The sequence below is a fragment of the Prinia subflava genome, chromosome 1, assembly GCF_021018805.1.
Source record: "Prinia subflava isolate CZ2003 ecotype Zambia chromosome 1, Cam_Psub_1.2, whole genome shotgun sequence".
In the NCBI taxonomy this organism is placed as follows: Eukaryota; Metazoa; Chordata; class Aves; order Passeriformes; family Cisticolidae; genus Prinia; species Prinia subflava.
The window spans coordinates 129235150-129261273 of record NC_086247.1 but is presented as its reverse complement, the minus strand read 5'-3'; the positions used below and the strand labels follow the sequence as shown (position 1 = coordinate 129261273).

Below are 26124 nucleotides of genomic sequence, written 5' to 3'. Positions count from 1 at the left end.
GGGGCTTGCCAGCACAACAAGGACATGACATATATCAAACCATGTATGGCACACAGCAAAGCAGGATATGGCATATATCAAGCCTGACATGAAACTGCAAAGCAAAAGAAAAAGAGAAGGATCACAAGGTATCAGCAGGCAAGGACTGAAAGCTGCTGAGAGCCACTTCACACCTTGCAGTTCTCACCCTGTACCTTTCAGCCATCCTCCATCGTCAGCACATCTGAAGTTTACATGGATTTAAATAGATGCTGAAAGAAATAATACAACTCTAAAAGGGGTTTAAATAATCTCCTTCTGTCTCTCATTATATCTCTGGGTTGATAACAAGGCTGCTTCCTGCTTTTCCTGTTTTTATTAGTTTGCCCTTTCTTTCATTCACTTACTTGTTTTGGTCTTTTTCTTTCACTTTGATATTTTTTTTCTTTAATGGACTTGATTTTCATTTCTCTTGTCAGGTTTTTAGAATTGCTGAGATTCCAGCAATCAATTGCTGGGATTCTTTGTTATATTTTTTTAAATGTGTAGGTTTTTTTTGTTTTGTTTGTTTGTTTGTTTGTTTTGGTTTTTTTTTCTTTATTTTTTTTAACTCTCTTGAGAGAAGATTCAAATCCTGGAACTTCAATATTTTTAAATTTGTTCCTGCACTGTTATCCCAACTGTTTATGTTGTATTGACTACAAACATGCTTCTGCTGAATGAGAACAAGACTGCAGCAATTTTATCTTCATTCCTAATATTCAAAAAGATGTTTTAATATCATTTTTTGTTTCTTTCTATTTTGTCCAAAGGAATTTATGGACAAAGGACCTGATGTGAAAGACAGTATTTCTGAGGATTATGTTAAATCACATGAAATGATAAAATGTTCATATTTTTGTAAATAAGTCTTAAATAAATTGGTTCTTTCACATCATGTTCAGCTATTGTTTCATATTCCAGACCTTCCTGTTCAACCACGACTATATAATATCTTTCATCACAGATACATCTCACAATTTCTTTCCCTGTGGCGTCCTCTGTGCATATATTACTCTGTACAGCAATTTAATTTTAAATGTAGATTCCATTTTGGTTTGTACAGTATTATACACTGTTTTGGGCATGAACACAGGGTTCCTTTGGTGGGTGTTGTTGCCCTCACAGCCCCACTTGCAGAGCAGGCTGCTGGTGCGTGCGGGCTCCCACCCGTGTCTCAGCGGTCCCTGCACAAACGCGATGCCCGGTGGTGCCCTTAGGCAGGACGTGGTGGCTGCACCCTCCATCCTCCTGGCACGAGCTGTGCAGGGCCACAGAGGGCTTCAGCTCCTTCAGGTGGGATCAGAGCACAGGCACAGCAGCTCATCAGGAAGCTACGGGGTCGAAACAAGAGCAAACCGTGGAGCTTTCTTAGCAGGAGCTTTCATTGCACTCCGGGCAATAAGCACGTAACTTTGAACAGTGGTAAACTACACACTGCACTGGGCTTTGTTCAACACAGAAGGTTAGATGTGGTGGGTTTGGGTTTTATGCCAAGGAGAGCAGATACTTGAAGACAAATGCTGTATTCTTATGGGGAATTTCTGGAGATATCGTCACATCACATAGGTCTCTGTGACAAAACAAAACAAAAAAAACACTTTGATCAGCTACTTATATTTCTCAGTTTTCCTTGAAGAGAGCCTGTGTTTCTTGAAAGCTGAGATCAAAGTCACTGCAAGCTCCCAGGTCAGAAGAAAAATTGCAGAAAATTACATAGGTTCTTTTTATTTTATTTGAGGTAATGGACAGACAGGGAGAAGGAACAAGGAGAAAATGGAAAAGTCTCTGAAAGATAAATGGTTAGAAAACCTCCATATTTGAAAGAACAAACCTGTTTGGGTTTTTTTGCTTATGTACTTCATGTATTTACAGTAGTTATAGCAATGTTTTACACTGGAAAAAGTAATGATGTTAACATTCTTGTAAGAAGAGATTGCCTCAAATAAAACTTCAGAGGCAGCCGAATGAAAGAAGAAAATAAGGCTAAAATATGAAGCTTAATATTGCCAGGGGGCATCTGGTGTGTCAGTCAGATGAATGAGGTAAGCTGATTTATGCCCTAAAAACTTTAGCCAAGGTGTTCCTGATGGTTTAATAGACTGCTGGCCTCCCACAGATCTTTGCTAACTGCAAGGGAGATTTTGCTGAGGTAGAACTACAGTCATGTGTGTCTCCACTGCTTGTGAGCACTCCACAGCTCCCAAGTTGTTTCTTTTTTGCCTTTTCCCTTTCTATTGATATTGGGTTGTATTTTCTTTGCAGTTATAGTCAGCAAATGGCCGAGTAATAAATTTATATTTCCAAGCTGTAGAGAGGATTTGATTTAGCAAATAATTTTTACCATTTGGAGCAGTTTAAATTGAGTTTTCCAGTTGCGTTTGCAGTTATTTTCCCCCTCTGTATGCCATTTTGCTGCATTGTCATGCTTGTTGTCTTTGACTCTGGGAAAGCAATGCTTTAGTGGTGACGATGGGATATTGCCACATTACAGGCTTCCTTGCCAGATGAGTTCCCTCAGTGCCAATTACTATTCAGCAGTAGATGCTGCAATAGGTCAAGCTGTACTTTCTGCTAGTCATTCTTTTTCTTTCACATGCATTGCTTCTGTGTAAAGCACTTAGGGGCAAATTGTGCTCCTGCCTTGGTCATTGTCGCTGTGCTACTCTAGGGGACTGTGTGAGGGGGTGCAGGTATTCTCTGGATGTGTGCAGCTCCACAGGGACCACTGACCTGCTGGTAGGAGACATAGGGCCAAGGCCATAGGAGATCATCAAAGGCTTAAGTTTGTAACCTCTAAGCTGCTCTGTCTCCTGAGGGCCAAATTGCTTCTCCACCTTTTGCATTTCTCCTGCCTTCTGTGTTTAGCTCAGGTGTAGTGCAGAGATTTTGTCTTTCAGAGCTAAGGCTTTGACCACTTGAGGCAAACTTGAGACAAAGCGTGGTGATAGCAGCCTCTCCCAACCACAGCAACTCTGAGAGCAGGTGTGCTGAAAACAGGGGGCTGAGTACTGCAGGAGTGATGACCCTGTCACTCCTCCTGCCTGCTGCTTTGCCCTTCCATCTGTTCCTGCCCCGGGGGCTGGTGGTGGCATTGCACCCCATCCAGCTGGGCAATGGAGTGCATGAATCCAATGTGAAGCACAGGAAAATCAGATGGAGAGCAAGGGCCACATCTGCCTGATCACTGAAAGAAGCTGTGTGGCATGGCATAGAAACCAGAAAATCATTTTGAGCTGCAGCTTGAAACGGTGTCACTCACTGTTTAATTAAACATTGAGATATGTGTGACAGGGCTGGGAGTTAAACTTTGCTGTATGGTGGGTGTTCTCTGAACTGCTGAATTCCCTTTTTTGGCTGCTGGTGTTTTAACCCAATATGGCCTACAGAGACTGCAAGGTCATTTTCAGTGGTAAACACCTCAAATCTGCAGTGTAAAGCCAAATGCAGGAGACCTTTGATCGCCTGTTAAACTCTTACATAGAAGTCTCTGTAGTTTTGCAGTAAATCTGTTTATTATATGTTGCTTATGTTCCTAATTAAAATTTGGAACAAAATCTGTCAACAGAGCTGGGAATTTAGGCTAGTTGCTAGGTTGGTTTGGGGTAACTAAAGATATCAATGTCATTTCTTGAAATAAAAGTAATTCTGAAATATAACAAAAATGCACACGTGGGCAAATGCATAATCAATATACAATATTGCCACAATAACCATATGACCCTGATAGTGTACTTGAGAACAGAATTTTGTACTGTAGTAACAGCAGCATCCCAACTTTCATTCCCTCTGACACTCACATTTGAGTTATGATTTACCAACAGGCCATTAAACTGATGGAGATGTTGCATTGGTACATCCCTTAAAGACAGTATTTTTCAAATGAAGGGCCAAATTGGAAATATTGGAAGTAAAGGTTTAGCATCTCTGTGTACATGCAATGAAGCAACTTCATCTTCTGGGAGACATGCTATTCTTACAGCTGCCCAAGACAGCCCCTACCCCTCCTAGGGCAGCTTTGCCCATGGCTCAGTGACATTTGTTGCTCTGGGTCCTAGAATTCCTCTGCAAGGAATAAAGCTGCCTTTAAAAACCTGCTGTTTGGCTGGTTGCTTTCAATTTTGCTGCCTCAGAGAATATCTTTGGTTATTCACTGCATTGCTTCGCAAAAGCTCTGAAGCCAAGGCAGAATTTATCAGTGACACCAAGTAGAAATTGGAAGAATTTAAGGGAGAGATTATGTGACATCTTTTAATATAAAGAACTGCACCATAAGTTAAGAGGATTATTTTATCTTCAGCTCCTCTGACAGGTCCTCTGTTACATAAGTGTTCTGCTTCTTCCAGTAAGGTATTGCCTAAACGTCAGTCACGGCCATTTCCTGAAATAGGAACTCTGAGTTTATTTAATTTGGGGGGTTTAAGTATTTTCCATTTCAGAATAATAAATACATAAGATACAAGATCTCGTCTATGTAAAGGCTACATTCTGGTAATATACAGGAGTAAGTTTAGACATATTAAAAACTTCTTAGTTATGATTTTAAGAGTAAGCTTTGATTTTTCTCCTGACATGGCTACAGCAAGCTTTCATGTCAAAAGAAACCCACTGAAGATGTTGATTCACTGGGAAAGGGGTGAAATGTCATACTCCTAACTACATCTTTTGATTTTCCAAGCTCCTCCTAGAGAACTGACAGAAGAAGAAAAGCAACAAGTTCTCCATTCAGAAGAGTTCCTGATATTTTTTGACCGCACAATACGTGTAATTGAGCGAGCTTTGGCTGAAGATTCTGACATCTTCTTTGACTATAGTGGCAGAGATGTAGAAGAGAAAGATGGGTCAGTTTGGAGGGTTTTTTTGGTTTTGTAAAATAAGTTTTGCAAAGATAATTCCAATAACAGAAAGCCTTAACTTTGAACAAAATGTAACATTTTTATAGTTAAGGAAGCTCATGATGTCTTAATGAAGGCCTGGGTCACTTTGTCATCTGAAGTTATATTGTAAAATAGCTTTGTGCTTTACTGATCTGGTTGGGGTTTGTTTTTTATTTTTTTGTTTGTTTGTTTTGGGGTTTTTTTGTGGGGTTTTGTTTTTGTTTTTTGTTTGTTTTGTTTTGTTTTGTTTGTGTGTATGTGGGGTTTTTTTTTAAATTTGATGTCTTATTCAGCTGGTTTAATTTTTTGTTTCATTTTTGTGATGAAATTTAAAATTCTGGAAAAATAACTGAAACAGATGAATGTGTGTATACACATGTACATGTAGATGTACATTCCAGTGGTATATTTGTGTGTGCTTGTGATATTTTCACAAATTCAAACTAGTGTTGTTTATATTCTACTACTGCCTCAGGCCTGTAGTGGATCCCACTGTACCATGCATTGTGGGGGATGAAAATGATCTCCCAAAGCATTTGCAATCTAAACAGCTAAGACGAGAAGTGACAAGTTTTGTTTTCAGCAATTGGTATGGGAGCAAAAGCAGTAAAACTTGTTAGTGGGAGAGGAAATATTTAGGTTGCAACAGCTATGTATCAGTTGAAGCCTCATGGCAAATCAGTAGCTGTATTGCGTGGAAGTTACTGGAGGTTAACCCAGAATTTGGTCTCTATGGACCAGCTGAGTGCATCAGTGTGGCAGTGCTGGACCAGCACTGAGCCTCAGCCTGTCCTTAAGGTGTCACATAGCATCCACTGTCCCCATTCCTGGGAGGAGGTGCTGTGCCTTTCAGATTTCAGGAGTCAAGAGTGAGAGGGATTTGGTTATAGCTTGGAGGTGAAAGTTCAGAAAAGGGAGAGCTGAGTGCCAGTCAGGTTCATCCTGAGAAACAAAGAGGGCAGGGATGGCCCAGGGTGACCCAGGAGAGTGAGCCAGGCAGTGAGAAATTAAAAAGTGTGGGTTTTGAAACAGATCTAAAATGTGTTCCTTATTGCATCATTTTCAGCCAGACAGTCAGTGAGAGCAATTAAATCAAGGTGGCAGACTTCCCCAGGCTGAGCAGAGATCTGAGAAGTAGTCAAAAACTTCTGCACTGCTTTTCATAGCATTTGAACCCTGGTACTTGAAAACTGGTCACTTTGTTTGAATTCACACAGAGATGTGCAAGCAGGAGCCAACCTTTCCTTTAACCGACAATTCTATGATGAGCACTGGTCAAAGCATCGTGTCGTCACCTGCATGGATTGGTCTCTTCAGGTAAGATGTGAAGCTGGGAAATGTTTCCATATCACTTCCACTTCTCCCCATAAAACTTGTAGACAGCCTCTGTTTTCTCTTCTTTATGCAGAGCAGAATGTTATTTTTGAGATTACAGCAGGGCCCTGTGTGAGTGGAAGCACATTTCTCTGTAAAGAAGAATAGTGGACAATAGTGAAGCTGTCATTTTTTTGTATGTTACTTGGTTTTCAAAATCAGGGTGCTGTGTTAAAACCCTAGGTTAACAAACCTACCAAGATGAAGTCTTTACTTTTCCTCCCCCTTTCACTACTTCAGCCATAAAGGGAAATATTTTTCAGGACAAAAGGTTTTAATTTAAAAGTAACAAAAATTAATTCACTAAATATGTGTAGCTATACACAGAATTATATAAAAATACTAAAAAAAATATTGAGAAATAGAATTAACTTTTCTAATCTACTAAAACTAAAAATGTGAAAGTATCTGAACAATTTGGAGAGATAGAGAAGAAATCTTTCAAAAACTGCTGGGTCCTCTCTTCAGGTGATGGAAGAGGAGGCTGTAGCTGCTCTGGGTCATGCTAAAGCAGCATGCCTGGAATGTACCCAGTTTCTCTGCACTGCAAAGCATTGTCACTGGAAAATAAAATTGATGATAGACCTGCCTAAGCTCTCCAAAACCAATGCAATCACATCAGCAAAGTACAGCAACCAGTTTAATTAGTTACTCTGCTGGGGAGCTGGCATTAGCAGGCATTGTCACAGGTCCTGTTAAATGAATTTGGTTCTGGTTTTACTCCAGCCCCTTGTCCTGTTTCGTCGTTGTTAGCCTGTTCCTAGGTTCTGGCCTGGAGCAAATCATCTGATTTCCCTGGGGAGAGAACCAAGGAGACTGCTCCTAAATCCACCATACAGATATAACAAAACTGCTCCAAGAGGACACTGAGTTCAAAAACGCGAGCACAAGCCAGTCTGCCTACTTGGCCCCAAACCCAGCCCCAGGCGTGCCAGGGGGTCTGCAGAGACCTAGTGCAGCCTGGTGTGGGTAGCAAAGGTGCCACAGATGTAGCTCAGCCCAGTATTAAGAACAAGCTTTGCCTAATCTTAGAAGGAGCAGCTCTTTCTGCACCACATTAGATGTGCACATGAACAGAACAAGTGCTCAAGGTCAAGTACATAAATGATGTGTGCAGGCTGGAGAGTGGCAGTGGATGAGGAGCATGGGGACTTTGAATGCGTGTTTCCCTTGAAATGGCAGCAGAGCTGCTTCCATCCCTCTGGGTACTTCTCAGGCAAGGTGGCAGCTGACTGCACAGAGGAGGTGAAGGCAGCAGAGAGAAGAATCAGGGGTCCCAGTGAGCATGGCTGTAGGCTGAGGAGGTCTGCATGGGGCACAACAGCCAGCTGCAGAGAGGCTTCTTGTAATCGCCAGCTTGCACCCCATGTGTGAAATGAAGGATTTATACCTTTGCTTTCATACAAAATATCAGCCTAGCAACAGGTATGCACTATTGTGATGTGGGTGGCCTTTAAGCACATATGGATTTCCACAGAAATCAAATATAAGCCTGAGGAAACACTTATCTTAGGTTGTTCACTTGTTCAGGGGCTGGAAATTACATGGAATTCTTATCTGATATTTTTCTAACAGGCAGCTCTTACTGTATTCCCAGGGCAGCAAGAAAAAAAGCCGCCTCAGAAGAGCACTGCCAAATGTAATTGTTCAGCCCCTGGGGCTTGAAGGCATGTTCTGCTTCCCACCTCTTTGTTCCAGGGTGGCCCCTCCTGCCTTCCTCTTTGTTAACTCCTCATGCTCAGCTCCCTGGCACCCCAGCAGGGGCTTCTCTGTGTGGGGGGCTTCTGCATGCTGCCCTGCAGTAGCTTAGGAGTATGGAGTTGCCTCTTCTCCTTCCTGCTTTGAGTTGTTGTATCCATGGGACAGGAGCTGGAGGTAGACAGAGGTATTTCACCTAACCACCTCTGCTGCTCACGGGACATGACAGTGTCCACTGTGCCAAAAAATAACTGGAATAATCATGGGAACTGCAGAACACATTGCTCAATTTTCTCCGATAAAACTGCTGCTCAAAACAGCCTGGAGGAAAATAGAAGTTTAATTAAACAAAGGACATTGATGCATTGATTAAACAAATTATTCTGTTCCCAGTCACATGTCGAATATGGTCTCAAACATGTGGGATCATTCATACTGTTCAAGTTAACCCTCTAGCCCCTTGATTCTTTCACAGAGAACAGGAAAATGGCTTAGAGGCTTAAGGATCTTAGGGAAAGGTCCAACAATTGAGAGTAAACACAAAGAGTGATAGCACCTTACTGTCTCCGTGGGAGCTAACTTAGATTGCCTGAAGCCAAGAAAAACATGTCTTGACTCTCAGGCAGCAGCCTTGAATGAGGTTTTGCACAGCACCATTTCCATGGTGTTTTCAGTTTCAGGACACAGCTGTTTCTTTGAGAGTCAAAAAGCCTCATAACGGTGTTACTCAGCAAGGTTTAAACTTTAAACTGTGTTTCTAGTCAAATGCATAAACTCATTGCAAAACCTACCAACAGACCAGCAAGATTTGAGTCAGTGTTTGTTTATGATCAGACGTGCTGCTAACCGTGCTCACTAAACTTCACAAAAGCATGAACCAGCCCCAAAGTGCTTCAAAATTGGTGCTTTGGACCTGGTCACACACCCTGGCTGGTTGCAGTCACGCTGGCAGGAGGGCTTGTTGCTTCTGCCTGCCCACATATCTGCTCTTCGTGACTGCAGGCTCAGCCACTCGCGTGAATGGTCCCCAACCTGTTCAGCCAAAACGTGATTCCCTGTCAAGAGCCTGCTGCACACTCTGCTTACTTGGACATGGGCCAGTGTGGGATGGAAAGGTTCAAAGGAGAGGCAGAGCTTGCTGTTCAGAAGTGGTTGTAAGCTCTGTTGCAGGAGTGAGAGAGGAGAGGGGTGAGATGGATGAGAGCAGTTGAGGGCAGGGCTGGCACAATGTATCCAAGAGAGGTGGTATCTCAAGTGTGGGATTAATTCACCCTCAGGTGTCCCTCAGGGCTTGGTGAGAGAGAGGACATGGTTAGACTACTGCATCCTCTAAATTCCATGCCAGTGAATTGGGTTCTAAGTCGTTTTTACAAGCTGTGGCAGCAGCAAGGGTCTGGAGGGATATAGGTAAAAATCTAGTCAGAGTTTCATTTAAATGGGAAAGGGGTAGGCTACGGTGTCCATGTGTCATTGCTGATTCTGCCACACATGGGTCCAGGCTCATTTGGAGTGATGAAATAGTGAATAGAAAAATCATCAGCACTGTGATACATTATCCATGGAAGTGTACAGAATGGGAAGCAACAGCTGCTGGTAGCAGAAGTTACAACTGGGTGTATTATTTCTTCCAAATGGGTTTTGAGAGCAGAGAGGTTCAGACCCCAATAATAATGATAGAGAGGGTGGTGGTTTGGGATTCTTTTTATTGTTAAAGTGTCTTTGGATCAAATTCACAGCTCCCAGATGAGAATTTCTTTGTCTTACTTCCTTTGAATCTACCAGCTGCACTGTTCTTCTGTAAAGTGGTGGATAGTTTGGCAAGAATTTACCTGGGAAAGACAAAAAGTCTGAGAAATTTTGAGGGAAAGCAATTCTAATTTACAAAAGGAGACTGTAGGTCTTGCAGAACTTGAGCTGGTGACTTGTTGGTCCGCAGAAGCCACCTGCTTTTCTCTGGACATGCCATAATCTCCACTGCCTTATCTCTCTCAATAGGCAAATGTTTAGAGGGAAGGACAGAGGTTACCAGAGATGCCTAGTGTCAAACATGGGAGAGTGAACAACTGGGAGTTACTATTTGGACAGAAAGTAATTGATGGATAAATTTGTGGATAAATTATTACATATGATGTAATATATAGTGCTTTAAAATGATGCAAGGTCATCAAGACAGTGTGAAATTCTGATTTTTCATATATGATATTATGTATATATATATGTGTATATATAAGCAAAGCAAATAAATATGGGTGTTGCATGTCTACTTTTATACAACAGTGGATAATGGGTATACAAAAAAGTGCAGTTCTGATTTTAGAGTGCTCATTGCATCAATCTTAGTGAGTCAGTGGAATTCAAGGTCACCCTGTGCTTTACAAGATGACCTCAGCATCTTGCAAAACTGAGCTTCCACGAAGAAAATGTTTTGTTTGCCATTTGAATCATCAAGAAGGGCTTTCAAGTTGATTCTGTGCATAAGTGAATAAGAGTGCATAATAAAATAAGAAAGAATAATTTTCAGGAATGCTGAAAAAAAGTGAATTTCAGAATAAAAGCAAGTCAACCCTATGGTCATAGTGTTTTTTTATCAAAATCAATTAAGACAGCAGTTTGTCCCTGAAGAGATGTTTAAGGAAATACATTAAAATTATTCAAGCTTTCAAATTTTTCCTCCTCCTTTCTTCTCATTCCCTTTAAAAATATTTTGCTAGTTGTCTTTTCTTAAGAATTACCTGCAGAAAATAGCATTGCCTTTGTGATATTTGCAAATAACTGATAGAGAGCAAGTATCAGGGACTTTAAGGATGTTAGGGATGAGTAAAATGTAAAACCAAAATGAAGCAGAATGATATGATTGAACTAGCATGTATTTTAATTAAAACCAGATATTGCACATTTAGTGTAAATTATTTCTGTCTGCTATGATTTTGTGTAGGTTTTTCATTATTCATGTTATTTCATTTGCCTTTTCTTTTCCATTCTAGTATCCTGAATTAATGGTTGCATCTTATAACAATAATGAAGATGCTCCACATGAGCCTGATGGGGTAGCCTTGGTGTGGAACATGAAGTTCAAGAAAACCACACCAGAATATGTGTTCCATTGTCAGGTAAGGCTGAGGAAGCCATTGATTTTGTGCTAGACAAAACAATTAACTACATGGTGCATCTCCTCACTGTTTATAGGAAAAGGTTAAGGTTAAAATAGGCACTTTTAGTAAGTGTAAAGTGACAGTGTTTTTAGAAGGCAAGCAGCCTTCTCAAACAAAAGCCTGTCAGGGCTGCATGTCATTCTTTGTCTATTTAAAACAGTCCCTAGGAGATTTAGTTCATAAATCCCTCGCACTTATGGAGTAACTGTGGTGTACCACTTCCTCATCCAGGCAGTAACACATGCTTTCCCACCCACGTTAACTTCCTCGCATCCTCTGCACTCAAGCTGCATACCCTTGCCTTGCTTCTGCTCAATATCATTTTTAGCCTTTCAAATTGGGTAGTAAATTTTGCATTTTTGGACATGTGTCTGACTTCCAGCTCGATCAAAATGGTCTCAATTTCAAGAACTACTCCACCAATTCCTTTAGGTCAGTCAGTTTGACTGTGCTTTAGGTCAGCAAAGGTCAGTGTCCATTTAGGTCACTTCACTCAGTGCTACTTTACAATTATGCTGGCTTAGAAGTTTATGGACAATTCAAAAATAGTTGAGTGTTTTATTTCTGTATGTCTGTTTACTACTCTTTTGCCACTGCTTTTGTGTGTGAAATGGCACAGCCTCATATTGACAGAAGTGTTCAGCTCTCTGGCTCTATCTCCATCAAACTGACCAAACTGTGGAACAGGGCTTGGGCCAAGCTTCAAACCTCTTCATTAATATCCCTCTGTGGTAATTAAATGCAGGACAGTGGTATTCAAAAAGCCATATGGAAAAGCTTCAGCAAAGTAAAACTTAACAATCAGAGATTAGTAAAACACAGATAATTCTGTGGTAAAAATTGCTTCTCTTGGAAGGATATGTATTACCTGGCTAATTGTGTAAGCTAAGTGTCATTTTACATTTGAGGACCAAACATCTTTTTGAACTAAGTTTATGTTTGGACTTGGGCACTTTATCAGATGTAACATAGTGGGAGGGAGTTGCTGGAATTGAAGTTGCAGCTTCAACCTGATTAAGTAACCTTTAATTCTGGGCATATTTTTTTAATTTGCTATACTGAAAAACAACTTCACAAGGAGTTTAGGCCTGCAAATATGCCATACAGATTTATATACATATATATAAATATGTATGTGTGTGGTGGGGGGGGGGGGCTGTATATTACCTTTGAAATGAGGACTTGTATTTTCCTGGATATCATATTTGGCAGCCAACGTGTTCTTTCAGACTGCTTAAGGTCTTAGTTCAGGTCCCATGTTCAGATTCTTCTATGATGTACATGCAGCTTAATGTTTTGAACAAAATTTCCAACAGAAGAGATGGCATTTCTAGGAAGGATAATCCTTAAACTACATTGATTTTGCAAGATAATGATCAGATTCAGGGTAGCCCTCCTGTGTACACAGAAGATTGACTAAAGACATAACAATTTGTTCCATTAAAGTTCTATCTAGATAAACTTAAGCAGGAGAGGTATGATTTACTGCATTGAAAGCATTGAGACAGGCTACACTCTCCTACTACATAGGACAAAGTGGTGGCCAGGGATTTGGCATGGCTGAGCTTCTGTCTGTTCCTCACATTGTTGGATGTGCTCACTTTTAGAACTGAAATCTTAAAACCTGTGAATTGAGAAACATATAGGACACTGTGCTTGCACAAGTATCCTGGATTCATTCTCTTTCAGCTAAAGATCAGTTCTGCCCATGGGAAATATTTATTTTCTTTTCAAACTGACCATAGATAATTTGCATTATAAATCCATTATAAGTTGGATCTGTGTTTTGAACCACCATTACAGGGCTTTTGATGTGGAGTATCTTCTGCATATCTTCAGATCAGATGGGAATACCCACATGTGATTAAATGGGGAATCAAAAAGTATGCAGCTTGGTCTCTTGAACACAGGTTTTGTTGTAACTAAATCAGATGGAAAAAAAGAAGAGAGCAGTATCTTAGCTCATAGTCTGGATTTGAGTTCTCTAGATCATCATGATATTCCGTTAGTGGAAACTAACTGTGTGATTAGTCAGCCCCATATCATTTATATTACTATTTTGCTAGAGAAACATTCCCTTATTCAGTCTTGATTCTTTCTCTAGGCCTTCTGAGAGAGAGAGGCCCAATTTTTATTTCACCAAATAAATGACCTTACCACAGTCCAGCCCAACAGCTAGAGATGAACACACACCTTAGTGTTATAGCTAGGTTGCCCAGATATGACAAACACAGTACTTTGAGTATAATAGGCTTCTATTTCCCTTCCCAAAGACTTTCTATAAAAATGCTACAAGATACTGACTAATATACCTTTTCCCTTTCAATTTTTGGGGTTCAGAGAGCAAGACACAAGGAAGTAGAAATTAATTTCAGGTGTGACTGTCAATGAGCTTTTGCAAGCTACTTCTGAGAAGCCAGATCAATAAATAGGTTTATGAAGGTATTTCTGAGAAACTTGTAGGATATTTCACCCCAGGAGTTCTGCTAACATCAATAGAGATAAATGTGTGAAGCATCTCTGGACAGCAGCAGGGAGAACTTCTGAGACCAATTGTGCACATTTGATAAATTCTTGGAGCTAGAACCCTTAATGTTTTCGTGTCTTTCCTAATGTATTATCCAGATGCATACCATGGAATTTCTTCATTTTCTTTACCACTTTCTGAGACTGTTTTTAATCTTACACAGGAGAATGTGAAATGCTGAAAGTTGCCAGAACCAAGTTGTCTATCAGCCATGACAGACAATTATGTACAGATCTACTGGCAAGGATGGTTTTGCCTAACTCCAGTCAGCAAAACATTTTATTTCAGTCCTCAAATGTGAGGGGTGGTGTATTCTGTAAATATGAAATTCTTGCCCAATTTAAATTCATATTAAATTAAATTCATATCCATATTAAATTATTGTCTCATCAATAAAATTTAATTAGTAGTAAATTCCATAGCTCTATAATGTGTTGTGCTACAAATACTGAGTTCAATTTTCATTAATATTCATTAAAGAAAAAAGGAAAACTAGCCAAGTGGACATGCTTACTGATTAATTCATCTGATAGAGACATGTTCTCTATCAGATGCTTTCTAAAATTGTCCTATGGTTTCTACTCTCATCTCCTGTGGAATATTCTTTTCTTCTATGTGTTTTATTTTTTGCCCTTCTTTGGGTTTTTATATTTCTGCTTTATGTGCTGACAGTATTTTAGCTCTGACTCCCAGATTTTTTCCTCTGTAGCTCATCATACATCTCTTTACCACAAGGTTAGCAATAGGAAAACAGGGAAGAATGAAGGATTGGACAATTTGTTCATTTATTTTCCTATGCAAGCAAAAATTGTTTCAGAAGCAAAACTGGAATGGTGATATCATTTACCAAAGGAATGAATGCTCAATGCCTTCCTTGGGCAGTGAGAAATAAATAGAGCATGCAGTTAATACTGCAGACTGCAGATTGGGAATATCTTTGTAGGGAAGAGTCAGGGATGTCCTCTTCCCCCATGCTGGAGCATCACATACTCTTGGTGTAATCCAGAGCATTCCAAAGGCAAGACACATGCCTCTCAGAAGTACTTTATGAAACCAGGCAGATGAGTCATCCCTAGTTGGGTTGTTTTGGCAGAATACAGAGATGGAATGAATTCCAGCAACAACATGGAAATCACATTGACTCTCCCTTGGTTTAGTTGGGAGAATTTTAAGCAGTGGTTCACACTGCTTCTCTCAGCTACTGCTGATTTGTTTTTAGGTAGGGATGACAAAAACAAAAATCCTGTCTCACAGTTATTGATGATCTGACTCAATATGTGCTCAATCCTATATTGATTTCTGCAATACAGGGGGCTGGCCTTGTGTGTGAACATTCCCGTGCCATTGACTGATGGAATAGCAGCAACCATATTTCTCAATAGTTCTGTCTTTTTCAGAAAGTGCTTTTATGTTCTTAATGTGTTTTTTCCCTGAACATACAAATAAAAATTCATTATGAGGGTTATTTGTACTACTCATCATCTCTGCCCCTGATGTTTTTTCTGTTTCATGGTGGTCTGATCTAAGCTTTCTAAGCCAAAGTGACCTGAAGAGTATCTGAAACTTTGAAACAACATATCTGGTCAAGTGAGGCAGATGAGAGCTCCGAGTTTGCAGTAGATGGGCTAGTACATAATAGTCTGAGCTTTATACCCCTTCTTTCAGCAGGGCCTGTTAGCATGTGTACAGCATTGCTCTTCTATCAGATCTCAAAGCTTTTGGGTTTGATTTGCAGAGACAGAAGGCACAAGGAAAAGAAATAATCACTGTATCTAAGGGACTTGAGGGTATTACAAACCATTTCCTTTCTTCTGGAACTGAAGAGGGGTTATTAAACTTGCTTGAGGTATCTGGATCTCAGATTCAAGCATCCATCATTTCAGGAGAAGAGGAGTAGAGGAGGACGACAGCTAAAGATATTAGTTTCTTGCAAATAAACCAAATTGAATGTTACTTTCTGATTTGGAGGATTCTGTATTGTTATTGGAAAGTAAAGAACTTGCTTTACTACACCAAATCTAATGATAACAGAAACCAAAAAATTACGGCATTGACTGTCTTTTGATTTATTATGGATTATTTCCTGATCTACTAATTTCCTCTTTGCCAGCTATGTCTTTTCCAAAGGTCTCAAACGGGCAGTGAGAAGTACAGATCTGACACTTAGAAACAACTACATTCAGTGTATTTTTAAAGAAGAAGAGCACATGTGAAGTAGGTTTTATCTGAGGAAGCAGTAACCATTTAAGGGTTCTTTCAAGGAGTCAGATGGACTTTAAGCATAATCACAAAAATATTTCAGCAGTATATCACTTTCAATAGCTGCAGCTATTTCTGTCCTTTTCCTAAAATGCTATGCAGTCAGATTTACTTGGTTAGTTCCATCTTTTTACTAAACTGTCAGGGTTTTTTTTGTGGGAAAGGGGATTTGTGTTTTCTATTTTAATTTCAAGAAAAGCTGTCCATGCTTGGAAAATATTGGTGGATTGGGTAAAGAAATCAGCTACTCAGCTGCACCACAAAATGTTTCATTCTCCCCTAGCTTTTTTGTAGTGGCTTCCATACACTGCCATTAAGTTATGTGTTTGACCACTCTTCGTTGCTTATCCTGGTGTGGTCTTTCCCTTTTCAACTAAATAGATGGAGTCATAAATGCATATCTTAGAATTAGATGCATTGAGGTAAGTGAAAGGCTATATTTAGTGGCTGATTTTGGCCAGAGTTGCCTTATTTTTTTTCCTGATTTGGTTCCTTTGTTGTTGTCTGCTCTTTCAAAGCCAACATAAATTCCTTCAGATGTGCCTTTTGCTCCAGCAGCCTGCCTTCTAAAGGTGCTGAGCGCCCAAATCCACAAGACTTGTGTGTGGAACAGGCTGAGGCAAAAGCCTGAATGACTAATATCCTCCTTTTCCTCTTGTCCTTGAGTTTCCTTCTCTATGGAAGCCAGACTAGAGGTCAGTGCCTCTAGAGCTTCTAAAGAAAAGCAATACTGCAAGAAGTTTAGGAAAGTCCAGAAAGTATGGTTGGAATATGTAAAAAATGAAGAAAATTTTCTCTTCTAGTTATAATGGTACTTTTCCACAAAAACTTCCTCGCCTTGTTAGCACTAAGTTTCAAGCAAGGATTCAGTTCTTCAGAGACATAAAAGAAGTGAAAGACCCTGAACTCTCTCTAAGCTTCACAAACTTTTCCTAGGTAAAATTGATCCAATAATCCAGCATATCCAATTTGAGAGCTGACTTATCTCTTTTCTCAGTTTCTAGTGAGAGAGGATACCTGTGATCAGTCTTTAATGGGCTGTAAATGTCAGAGAAGACATGTGGTTCTGAGCTGACTGCAAATTTTCCCAAAAAATCCACAAACCCCTTCTTCAGAAAAGAAAGTTTTTTCCAACTGAGTTTCTTCATGACCCTATGATCCTAAACATGAATCATATTCTGCCTTTTTTTGTAGTAGTTCACTGGTAAATGGGCTTCTGAATGCCTGCCTGCGGAGATACTGGGGCAGCTGTCATAGTGGGAATACCTCAGCACCCAGGGTCCCAAATTTGTTGCCGACTTTTGCAACACATACCAAAATGTTGTCAGTCATACCAAGGAGGGCTTCTTCAGAGATAAAGGGGCTGTTTTCTTTTCATTTCAGTTTTGCTTCCTGCTGTGCATCATTGGATGATGATCTTTGGAGGATGATCTTTGTGGAGCTTTGTGGATCTTTGTGGAGCTGTGTAAAGTTCTGCCCTGCCTTTTCTCTGGGGCACTCTGTTGCTCTTACATTTGTGCTTATGGTTATCTGCACACTGTAATAATTAATGCAGATGCTTAATTGTGCCATTTTGAATTACAGTTTGGGGGAAGTTCTAATTCTAACTATATGACTAGGGGAGAGGAAGGGTTTCAGCTACAGCTTGCGATAGAAGGACATATTTACTCTGTTCCTGTTTCAAAACTTTTGAAACCTCTGCCATGGTTCTGTTTGGAATGTGGAAATACAGTTTGTGCCATGAAGATGTCAGTAAGCAAGAGCCCATGTCTTGTCTCTTGGGCTTTTGTTTTAGATTCTTCCCTCTGTTCTCAGCTGATACCAGTTGTGTTTTTTTGCTCCTCCCATTGAAGGTACATAACTTCTAGCCATTGTTGATCAAAAATAACTATCACTTGGCCTAAGATTAGTGCCCCAATACTTGTGGAGAGATCGTGTGTGAGTCAGTAGAAGTTACACTCACACACCTGAAGGCTAAGTGTAGTACTTGGAAAATGGTTTTTGGTGTCTTAGGTGAGAGGAGAGACTTGCATGCAGCAGATTTGTAGAGGGGTACAAAGAGGACCACATGTACAAGCGACAGAGTCTCCTGTCTCCTGTCTCCTGTCAAAGATATTGGTGAGGAGGACAGAAAAGGCACTGAAAATGTGGAAATGTATATTCTGGCTCTGTGTGCCACAAAGTCTTAGCCGGTCCTGAAATCACCAGTCTTGCTTTACTGCTGAAATGCCACAGCTGTTAGTGTGGAATCTACTAGCATCTGCAGTTCAAAGTGAAGTGTGCCGTGTTTTCCACATAGCCCTTCACCTTTCAGTCCTAAAATCTCTTAACCCTGACTTATGTCCATAAAACTCAAATCATTATATTTTTCATACCAAGAGTGGGAGCAGGAAACCCTCTTCCAGGCAAGGTCAGAGAGCAAATACACATCATTATTTAGTCTAAAGGGATGTCACAAAGTTGCATACCTTCCCTTGGGCTTTAACTGTATCTTTTACAGACCCTTAGCAAAGCTGATTTTTCCATGATGACTTGGCTCTCTTGCTGTCTTGTACAGAACCCTGAAGAGTGACACACCCATCAAAGCCAATTTGTATAACAAAATAATTGTATGCCATGTCAGTCTGTGAAATGACTGCTAATACAAAAGGTGGGTGTACTTCCCTTATTATTAATTAACATTCTGAATTATTTGAGGACTGTGTTTATACATACAAAGTCTGCTAGCAGCAGAATGCTCCTTTGCTTACAGCAAGGCTTAACACAGATCATCCTCCTCATTTGAAACTGAGATTTCAATTATGAATCAAGTAATTAGGAAGTGACAACTTTGCCTGTCTTGGATAGAAAATTTCAGGCAGTTCTCACATCTAAGCCTTTTTTGGAGGGGGTAGATGTCATACACTTAAATGATACACTGTCACTACTAGCAATAGCACTGTGCTTTTTGCAAGTGTGAAAATTGACATTTGTGGTGAACCAGCACTTAAAGGTGCTATTTCTCTTCCTAAAGTTCTGTAATCTTACTTTCAGACCAAATATAAAGAATATGTTGGCTACCTGATACAGTGAGCATTCAATTTTATTTTATTTTTTAAGTTTCTTTATTTCACTAATAACTCACATTATACCTTTCTGAATTACTGGCATCTAATACGCTATTTGGAGAAAGCCTAACTTTTGAATTTGCCGAGTTAGACATGCAATATTTTTAAACTTTAGCTAGCTAAGGGGAAAAAAAATCTCAGTCAAAAACTATATTTCATGAGAGAAAATTATAGTGATATTGATGGTTTGCCAAAACCTCAAGCAGTGACAAAATCCACAGTGTCCTGAAAGAGATGCCTTTGCAAAACCATTCCTCTGCAGATGGCTTAGATTATTGATACTTACAAACACGACATTATTCGTTCAACCTGGAATTTTGAAAATCTCTGTTGATAAAAAAATGCAGATTTGTCACACTATCCCAAAATTGCAGAGAAAAAAAATCCTCGAATCCTGCAGTTGTTCCTGGGGTTGTTTTGTCATTTAGAGTTTGCTGATTTGGTTACATTTCAACATACCCTAGTGCAAAAAGGAAGGAAGGGAGAAAAGAACTTTGTTGATATGAACATTACATTTAATGTATTTTTTGTATATTTGAAACTCACAGTGCTAAAAGGGTTTTAGGTGAACAAGAAATGCAGGATCAGATGTGAAATCAATAATTCACTGAGATACTTCCACTGAATTTTTTTCCATAAAGGATGTAAAATACCATGCAGTTCCCTAGCTGCACTGCAAATGATGGACAAACAGCCATAGGCATGACTTTTCTGTTTGGGTTATGTAACTGTTCTCAGTGTAAACTACTTGCCACGAAGAGTACATTTGGTCCAAATTCAAGAAAATTATTTCACCTCATGATTTTTTTCCCTGTGGGAGCTCTATGTGAGGAGTGAAGCCTCTTTTTGTGTTACCTGGCACAAAATATATAACAGTTACTCTTCTAAATTGCTGTAAAAGGCCCCAGAAACCAAGGAATCCATCATTACAGCCCAGGATACAACTGTCCACTGCCTTAAGTCTAAAATCAACAGTTTTCCGCCCTCTGCCCCCATGGCTGGATGACTGACAAGTACTTCCTTAAAAAGAACTTTTGTATATGCACAACATTGATTTAATGATGATTAACACTCCTGGCTTCCCAAAAAGGGAAAGCAGAAGCACGTGCCACGTGGCTGAGATACTGATATTATCCTTGGAAGATGTTTCCCATGGGGCAAAGAGAAAGAAAAGTTAAAGAACATTTATTTTAGCATAAAATGACAAGCAAGTGTCCTACATACAAGAAGCAATATGCTTTTAGCAGTTTGTCATATTGGAGAGATCAGAGTGTTTTCATTATCTCTACAACAAAATGTGCCAGAGTGCATTAGCACCTGTGATTAATTCATTTGATTGCTCTTAGAACATAGTTTAGTATTTTTGTAGCTAAGAAAAATATCAACGCCACTTCAGTTCCATATTGTTCATGAACATATAATAAATCACCAGTCATTAAATGGAGAGAAAACCATATTTAACCTTTAACCTTTACTATGTCATGTTTGCATCTGTAAACAAATAGACTAAGCCAAATTTGGACTGCATAGTGCAGAACTGCTGACATGAGTTTTCTGGGATAAATCCATTCTTCCTGGCAGGATAGAGATTCATTATGAAACGTCCCATCAAGGACTTGGGGGTGTTTGTTGATGAGAAGCTCAACCTGAGCTGGTGATGGGGTCTCCATCCATGGAGACAGTCAAAACGCAGCTACACACAGTCATCAACAACCTGCTCCAGCTGATACTGCTCTGACAAAGGGCTTGGACTAGACAATCTCTAGATGTGGCTCCCAACACTGGCAATTCAGTGAGTCTGTCTCTGACACTTCATACTCATTTTCCCTTCCCTGTCTCTGATATTGATGTGGAAGTCTGCTGGGTTGAAACTGTCTCTACGTCTACAGAGTCTTCCCAGGACCATCTGAACATCAGGGTGTCCTTCTTTCCTCACAGAATGGAGGTCATTTGCTTTCAGAAGGCCTGGATTTAAAAATTGCTGGTTAAGGAAAGCACTTACCTATTTACTTGGCTGTGAGCAGGGTTTGAGTCATTAAAATAATGGAGAACTTAGAATTAATTACAATTAAGCTCATGGACTTCTGAGAAAAGATGGACTTAAGTAAGTTTATCACTTGTTAGGGGCTTTAAAGTGTTCCTGGTTCAATATGTTCAATCTTCTAACTGTGCCTCAGTTCTTATGGCCTTTGCATTTCTTGTGGGGTTTGGACTCAGTGCTACAAACAGCTCTGACTACTACAGCCAGTTTCACAGGCTGAGTTGTAGATAATTGTTCTTGCAGCATCTGTACTGGTTTCTAATTCATCTGTGGCTTCACATAGTTTGGTTGATCAAATGCATTGGTTTGAGGAACTGCTGCCATAGAAACCACAAAACCATCACCACAGCAGGAAAATAAATTGTGTTTCTATTCCTGTTCTCCAGATCTGGAATTTGCTGTCTCTGTGGGCTCTCTAAAGCCTGACTCTGGTATTTCCAGAACTTGCCATCAAGTGATTATCTGTTGTGCTTGCACTGTGAGGAGAAGAGTCCAGGACACCAAAATCCCAGCCTAACCTCAGTCTCTGGGGGATCTCTTCTACTTTTGCATAGTGCTAGATGAGAACACCCCTGGACAGGGACTCTTAAGCCTCCTCCTGAGGCCTGGTCCTAGTTCCAGCAGGAAGAAGATTCTGCCTGGAGAAATGTGCAGGTTAAGACTTAAGTCTTGAGACAAATGGCTGTGGCACTTTATGAGCATGGGGCTGACTGCTAAGTGTACACCTATGTTTTATATCAGATAATATCAGAGAAATAATATTCAGAAGTAATTCAGAAAGAGTGATCAAAATTCCTGGATTTGTCTCTCACAGCCCGGTTCCCCAGGTAATTGCTAGACAGAAGTGGCTTCACCTTCAGAGATTTTTTAGGAGTTGTCTAACCTCAACACTTACAGAAGGCATGATGTTTGCATGGTATTTTGAGTATGTGCCTCTCTAGATCTGATTTCATTTGCAGTGCTTAACATAAAGATGCTTATCTGGCGTTTCTAACCATTGCACCAAGTAAATTTTTCAGGTAATGCTATTAGTCGCTAAATTCTAAAGGCCTTCATCAGACTGAGATGCTTTAGTGGGGATTTTGTTACAAAACCATCAAAGTAGAGTAATCTCTGTGCCACAAAACTTGCAGCTATAGTTAACAGTGGTAGCAGGCAGTGACACCATGGCCCTACATGTATAGCAGCTCTGGTCCAGAAGCCTTTGGCTAATGCAAAGCTGGAATCAGTGAGCTCTGCTGCATGCAAACTGCACGCCAGACTGCCATGCTCAAGCTGACACTTAGCATCTGCTCCAAATTGTGGCCAGCCTGTGGAATGAGTGGGGACAGTAGAAGGTCTCTGTGCTCCACTCACGGACACATGCCCCCAGGCTCCAGGTCTGAAAGGGTGGTGTAGTCCCATCACTTCAAACTTGTCAGTAATTTAATCAAAACCATTAAGAGTGCTTATGAGTAACTGTAGAGTATCATGACCTAAATAAAATGGACAAACCAAGGAAGTGCTTGCTACTCCAACATGCAGGCACATGGACATTAATGGTTTGACCTGGGATCTGATAAGCAGCCAGGTCCTAATCAGAGAAAACAAACATATTTGGGTACTTAGCAGCTAAGTAGTTGGGTGGAAAGAAAACCTTATTTTGATGTGCTGTTGTTATGAAATTACTCCTTATTTCTCCAGGCTTTAATCATCTCATCATCAGTCTAACAAAGACTGTATGATGCTCAGCAAAGACTGTATGCTCAGGCTTGCATGTGTGTGCAGTAATTTCAGTAAATTCAGGGTTACTGAATCTATTGCTGGCTCATGGATAAAGGCATGCAGGATCTCCCTGTATTGAATTTGAGAAGTATTAGGATTATCTGCACTTGCAATACAGCAAGCAGTTTTGCTGCTCTTCTGAGTCACCATGACACCGCTGAATTAATAATAACAGGAAATGCACTTTGCAGAAGGCCTGAAGTGTAGATTCCCTTTTGCAAAGGCAGCTTGTGGATTTTTTCCCGATTATTTTTCTCTTGTAGTTACATGGGCTGAACCTGCAGTTACAGAGATGAAAGCAGAAAGCTCCAGCTTTCTGCTCTATTTGAAATGAAGTCATAAGGCTGGCTGGATATTGCCTTTCTGCAGACTTGGGCAGAGTGCTCTGATTCTACTGCAATACTCAGATGTCAGCACTGAGGTTAGATGTCAGAGCTACCTACCCTGTAAACTCGGCTAAGAAAGACTGCATTTCCTGACATATTCTTTTCCTTATTTTTAAGGACTTAGTACTTTTTCAATAAAAATAAATTTAATTTGTGGCTACATTTCAGCTCCTTTGGTTTGATGGCATAAGTGGAGCAATACCAGCTTTGGATTTAGAGCAGTCGTGTGGCTGAGTCTCTCTGCGCAGCTTTCATGTGGTCTGGTGAGACATTCTTAGAATCCCCAAACATTTTTGAAGATCCTAAACTGGAGACATTCACAATTCTTCTCTCCCTTTCTACCATTAATCCTTCATGTTTTAACAAGCACTGAAGTTAATACAGCCTACACTCTTTCCTGTCACACTGGGCCCCCTCCCTCCTTTCTTTCTCTTGAATAAAGCAATCTGTTCTTTCCCGTCCATACTCCTGTAAATCAAAGGGGTAGATGTCGACACACAGCATAACCAAGTATAAACTTCCTTTTTTTAATTAAACAGAGTTCTGACATTTGGTTTGAAGAAGTGTTTGTTTGGTTCTATTTATTTTTTTTAATATGTGAAGGATGTCAACTGCTTTTATTTTATTTTTAGTAGGGGTGAATTTTGTATGGTACCGCAAATAATCTCTAGCACAAAATCTTTCAGATGTTATTTCATAGTTTAATAGGAAGACAGTTGGAGGGGAGCAGTACAGAAGTCTTGGAATTTGAAGCTTTTAGAATTAAGAGGTTACCTCTTTGATTAAGGTTTTTGTACACATAAATCATTTTTTAACTTCCTTTTCAAATTTAATTTCAAAACCAACTGTAATTCTGTTGCTAATCTCTCTGCTGTATTCTTATTACTACTAATTATACTTAGCAGTTATATGTAACACAGAAATATCCAAATTCACAATAGCAGGTAGTAAAAATAAACAGGACTCTTGGAAGAAACACAGGCTGTATTTCAGTGTACAATATCAGGTATCTCGGTAGCCAGAGCAAACTCACCCTAAAGCTCCCTCTTTCAAGACAACTCACACCTCTTGTGGTGCAAAACCATAGAAAGTTCCCTAAACCAGGGAAAGTGTTCAGATCTGATACTGCCACTTCCTGTGATTATTCTCAGTCCATGACTGGCCACGAAAAAAAAGGGCTTTATTTAATAATTCAGTTGCTGTTTTTTTCTAGATGATAGTTTTAATTCACATTTGTAGTTGAAGTATATCATCCCTATGATGTAGCGGGCCAGATACATGTGTGTATAGCAATGCAGGAATGAAATGGTGTCCTGATTGCCTGGTCAGAAGAAGGCCGGGCAGTTCTCAGAGGGACTGTGAGTGCTTAGACTGTAAATGCTGCTCTTGATGAGCAGGACTGAGAACAAAAGGTTATGAGTAAGTTGCATGTGTACTTCTGGCCTTCCTCTTTATTTATTTATTCCTCAGGAGGGCAGACATAAGTGATCAGTGGTTCAGTTCCTGTTCTTCAGTTCCTATGGATGAAGGGCTATCAGTATGGCACCTTTTCATGGTTTCAGCTATGGAGGAGTACCACAGCTTTGCCCCTCTGCTCTCAGTTCCACAGGCATGGAAAAGGATCTGCCACTTCAGCTAGAGGGCCACCCGTGTCCTGGGAGGCATCAGGCACAGCATCACATCTGGGAAAGGGAGGGGATTGTCCTGCTCTGCTCTGCACTGGGGCAGCCTCACCTTGAATATTGTGTGCAGCTTTGGGTGCCACAGTATAAAAAAAGACATTAAACTGTTAGAGAGTGTCCAAAGAAGGGCAACAAAGATGGTGAAGGGCCTTGAGGGAAAGCTGTATGAGGAGTAGCTGAGGTCACTTGGTCTGTTCAGCCTGGAGGAGACTGAAGGGAGACCTCATTGCAGTTACAACTTTCTCATGAGGGGAAGAGGAGGGGCAGGTCTGTTCTCTGTGATGACCAGTGACAGGACTCAAGGAAATGGCATGAAGCTGCATCAGGAGTGATTTGTGTTGGATATCAGGAGAAGGTTTTTCACTCAGAGGGTGGTTGAGCACTGGAACAAGCTTCCCCAGGAAAATGTCACAGCACCAAGCCTGACAGAGTTCAAGAAGTGTTTGGGTAGGTTCTCAGCACATGGTGATTCTTAATGGGTCCTGTGCAGGAGTTGGACTCGATGATCCTGATGGGTCCCTTCCAACTCAGCATATTCTGTGATTCTATGATTCTGTGATCTCAGCAGTTGGTTTCATTGCTTACAATTGTCTGTGTCAGAGTGACCCACAGCAGCATGCCACTGATGGTAGTGCTTTTTTACATGCATGTGCTCAGCTAGAAAATCCACCCAGGAGCTTCCTGAGAAGCCTGCTGCAATATAACCTGGTCTTCTGGAGCCTAGAAATCCCTGTGAACTCCTGGGATTGCTTCTTCCCACTGACAAAGTATTGTTTTTGAGATACATCTGGTGTCAGGCGTAGGCATATGGCACCAGTATGGCAATGCTGGCTCCGGGGGTGGTTTCCTGCAGAAGAGGTCTGGCTGAAGGCAGTAGTCACTGCCTATTGAGAGTTATTATTATTTAGCACCCAGGTCTGTGTGAACTTGTTTGACTGGTGGCTGGGCAGAGTGCCATGCGAGCGTATGGACATGAGCAGAGACAGCCGAGTCTCCGGGGCCTTACACACATCAGATGTGGGTACTGAGGTCAGGCTGCTCAGCAGGGAGAAGCTAAATGACTGTCTGTCCCAAGCACGTGTACCTGTGGTTGACGGGATATGCCGTCATTAATCCAAATCTGGGCTGTATTAAGCTTCTAAAATAAAAAACAGCTTTGCCAGCCACTTGAAGAGGGCTGGGGGCCTGTTTGGATCAGTGCATTTGTGGGGATGGAGGGAAGGAAGGAGTAGGGAGGCA

At 40.6% G+C, this 26124-nt stretch overlaps 1 protein-coding gene across 5 annotated transcripts in view; it reads left to right on the top strand.

Moving 5' to 3' along the window:
• Nucleotides 1–26124, top strand: part of DYNC1I1 (dynein cytoplasmic 1 intermediate chain 1) — a 184452-nt gene that overhangs the window by 106284 nt on the left and 52044 nt on the right. For all 5 annotated transcript variants that reach the window (XM_063411939.1, XM_063411930.1, XM_063411951.1 and 2 more), the window contains 3 exons: nucleotides 4697–4859; nucleotides 6113–6212; nucleotides 10952–11077. In XM_063411939.1, the coding sequence (XP_063268009.1) occupies nucleotides 4697–4859; nucleotides 6113–6212; nucleotides 10952–11077 (389 nt within the window). The remainder of the gene's footprint in view (nucleotides 1–4696; nucleotides 4860–6112; nucleotides 6213–10951; nucleotides 11078–26124) is intronic.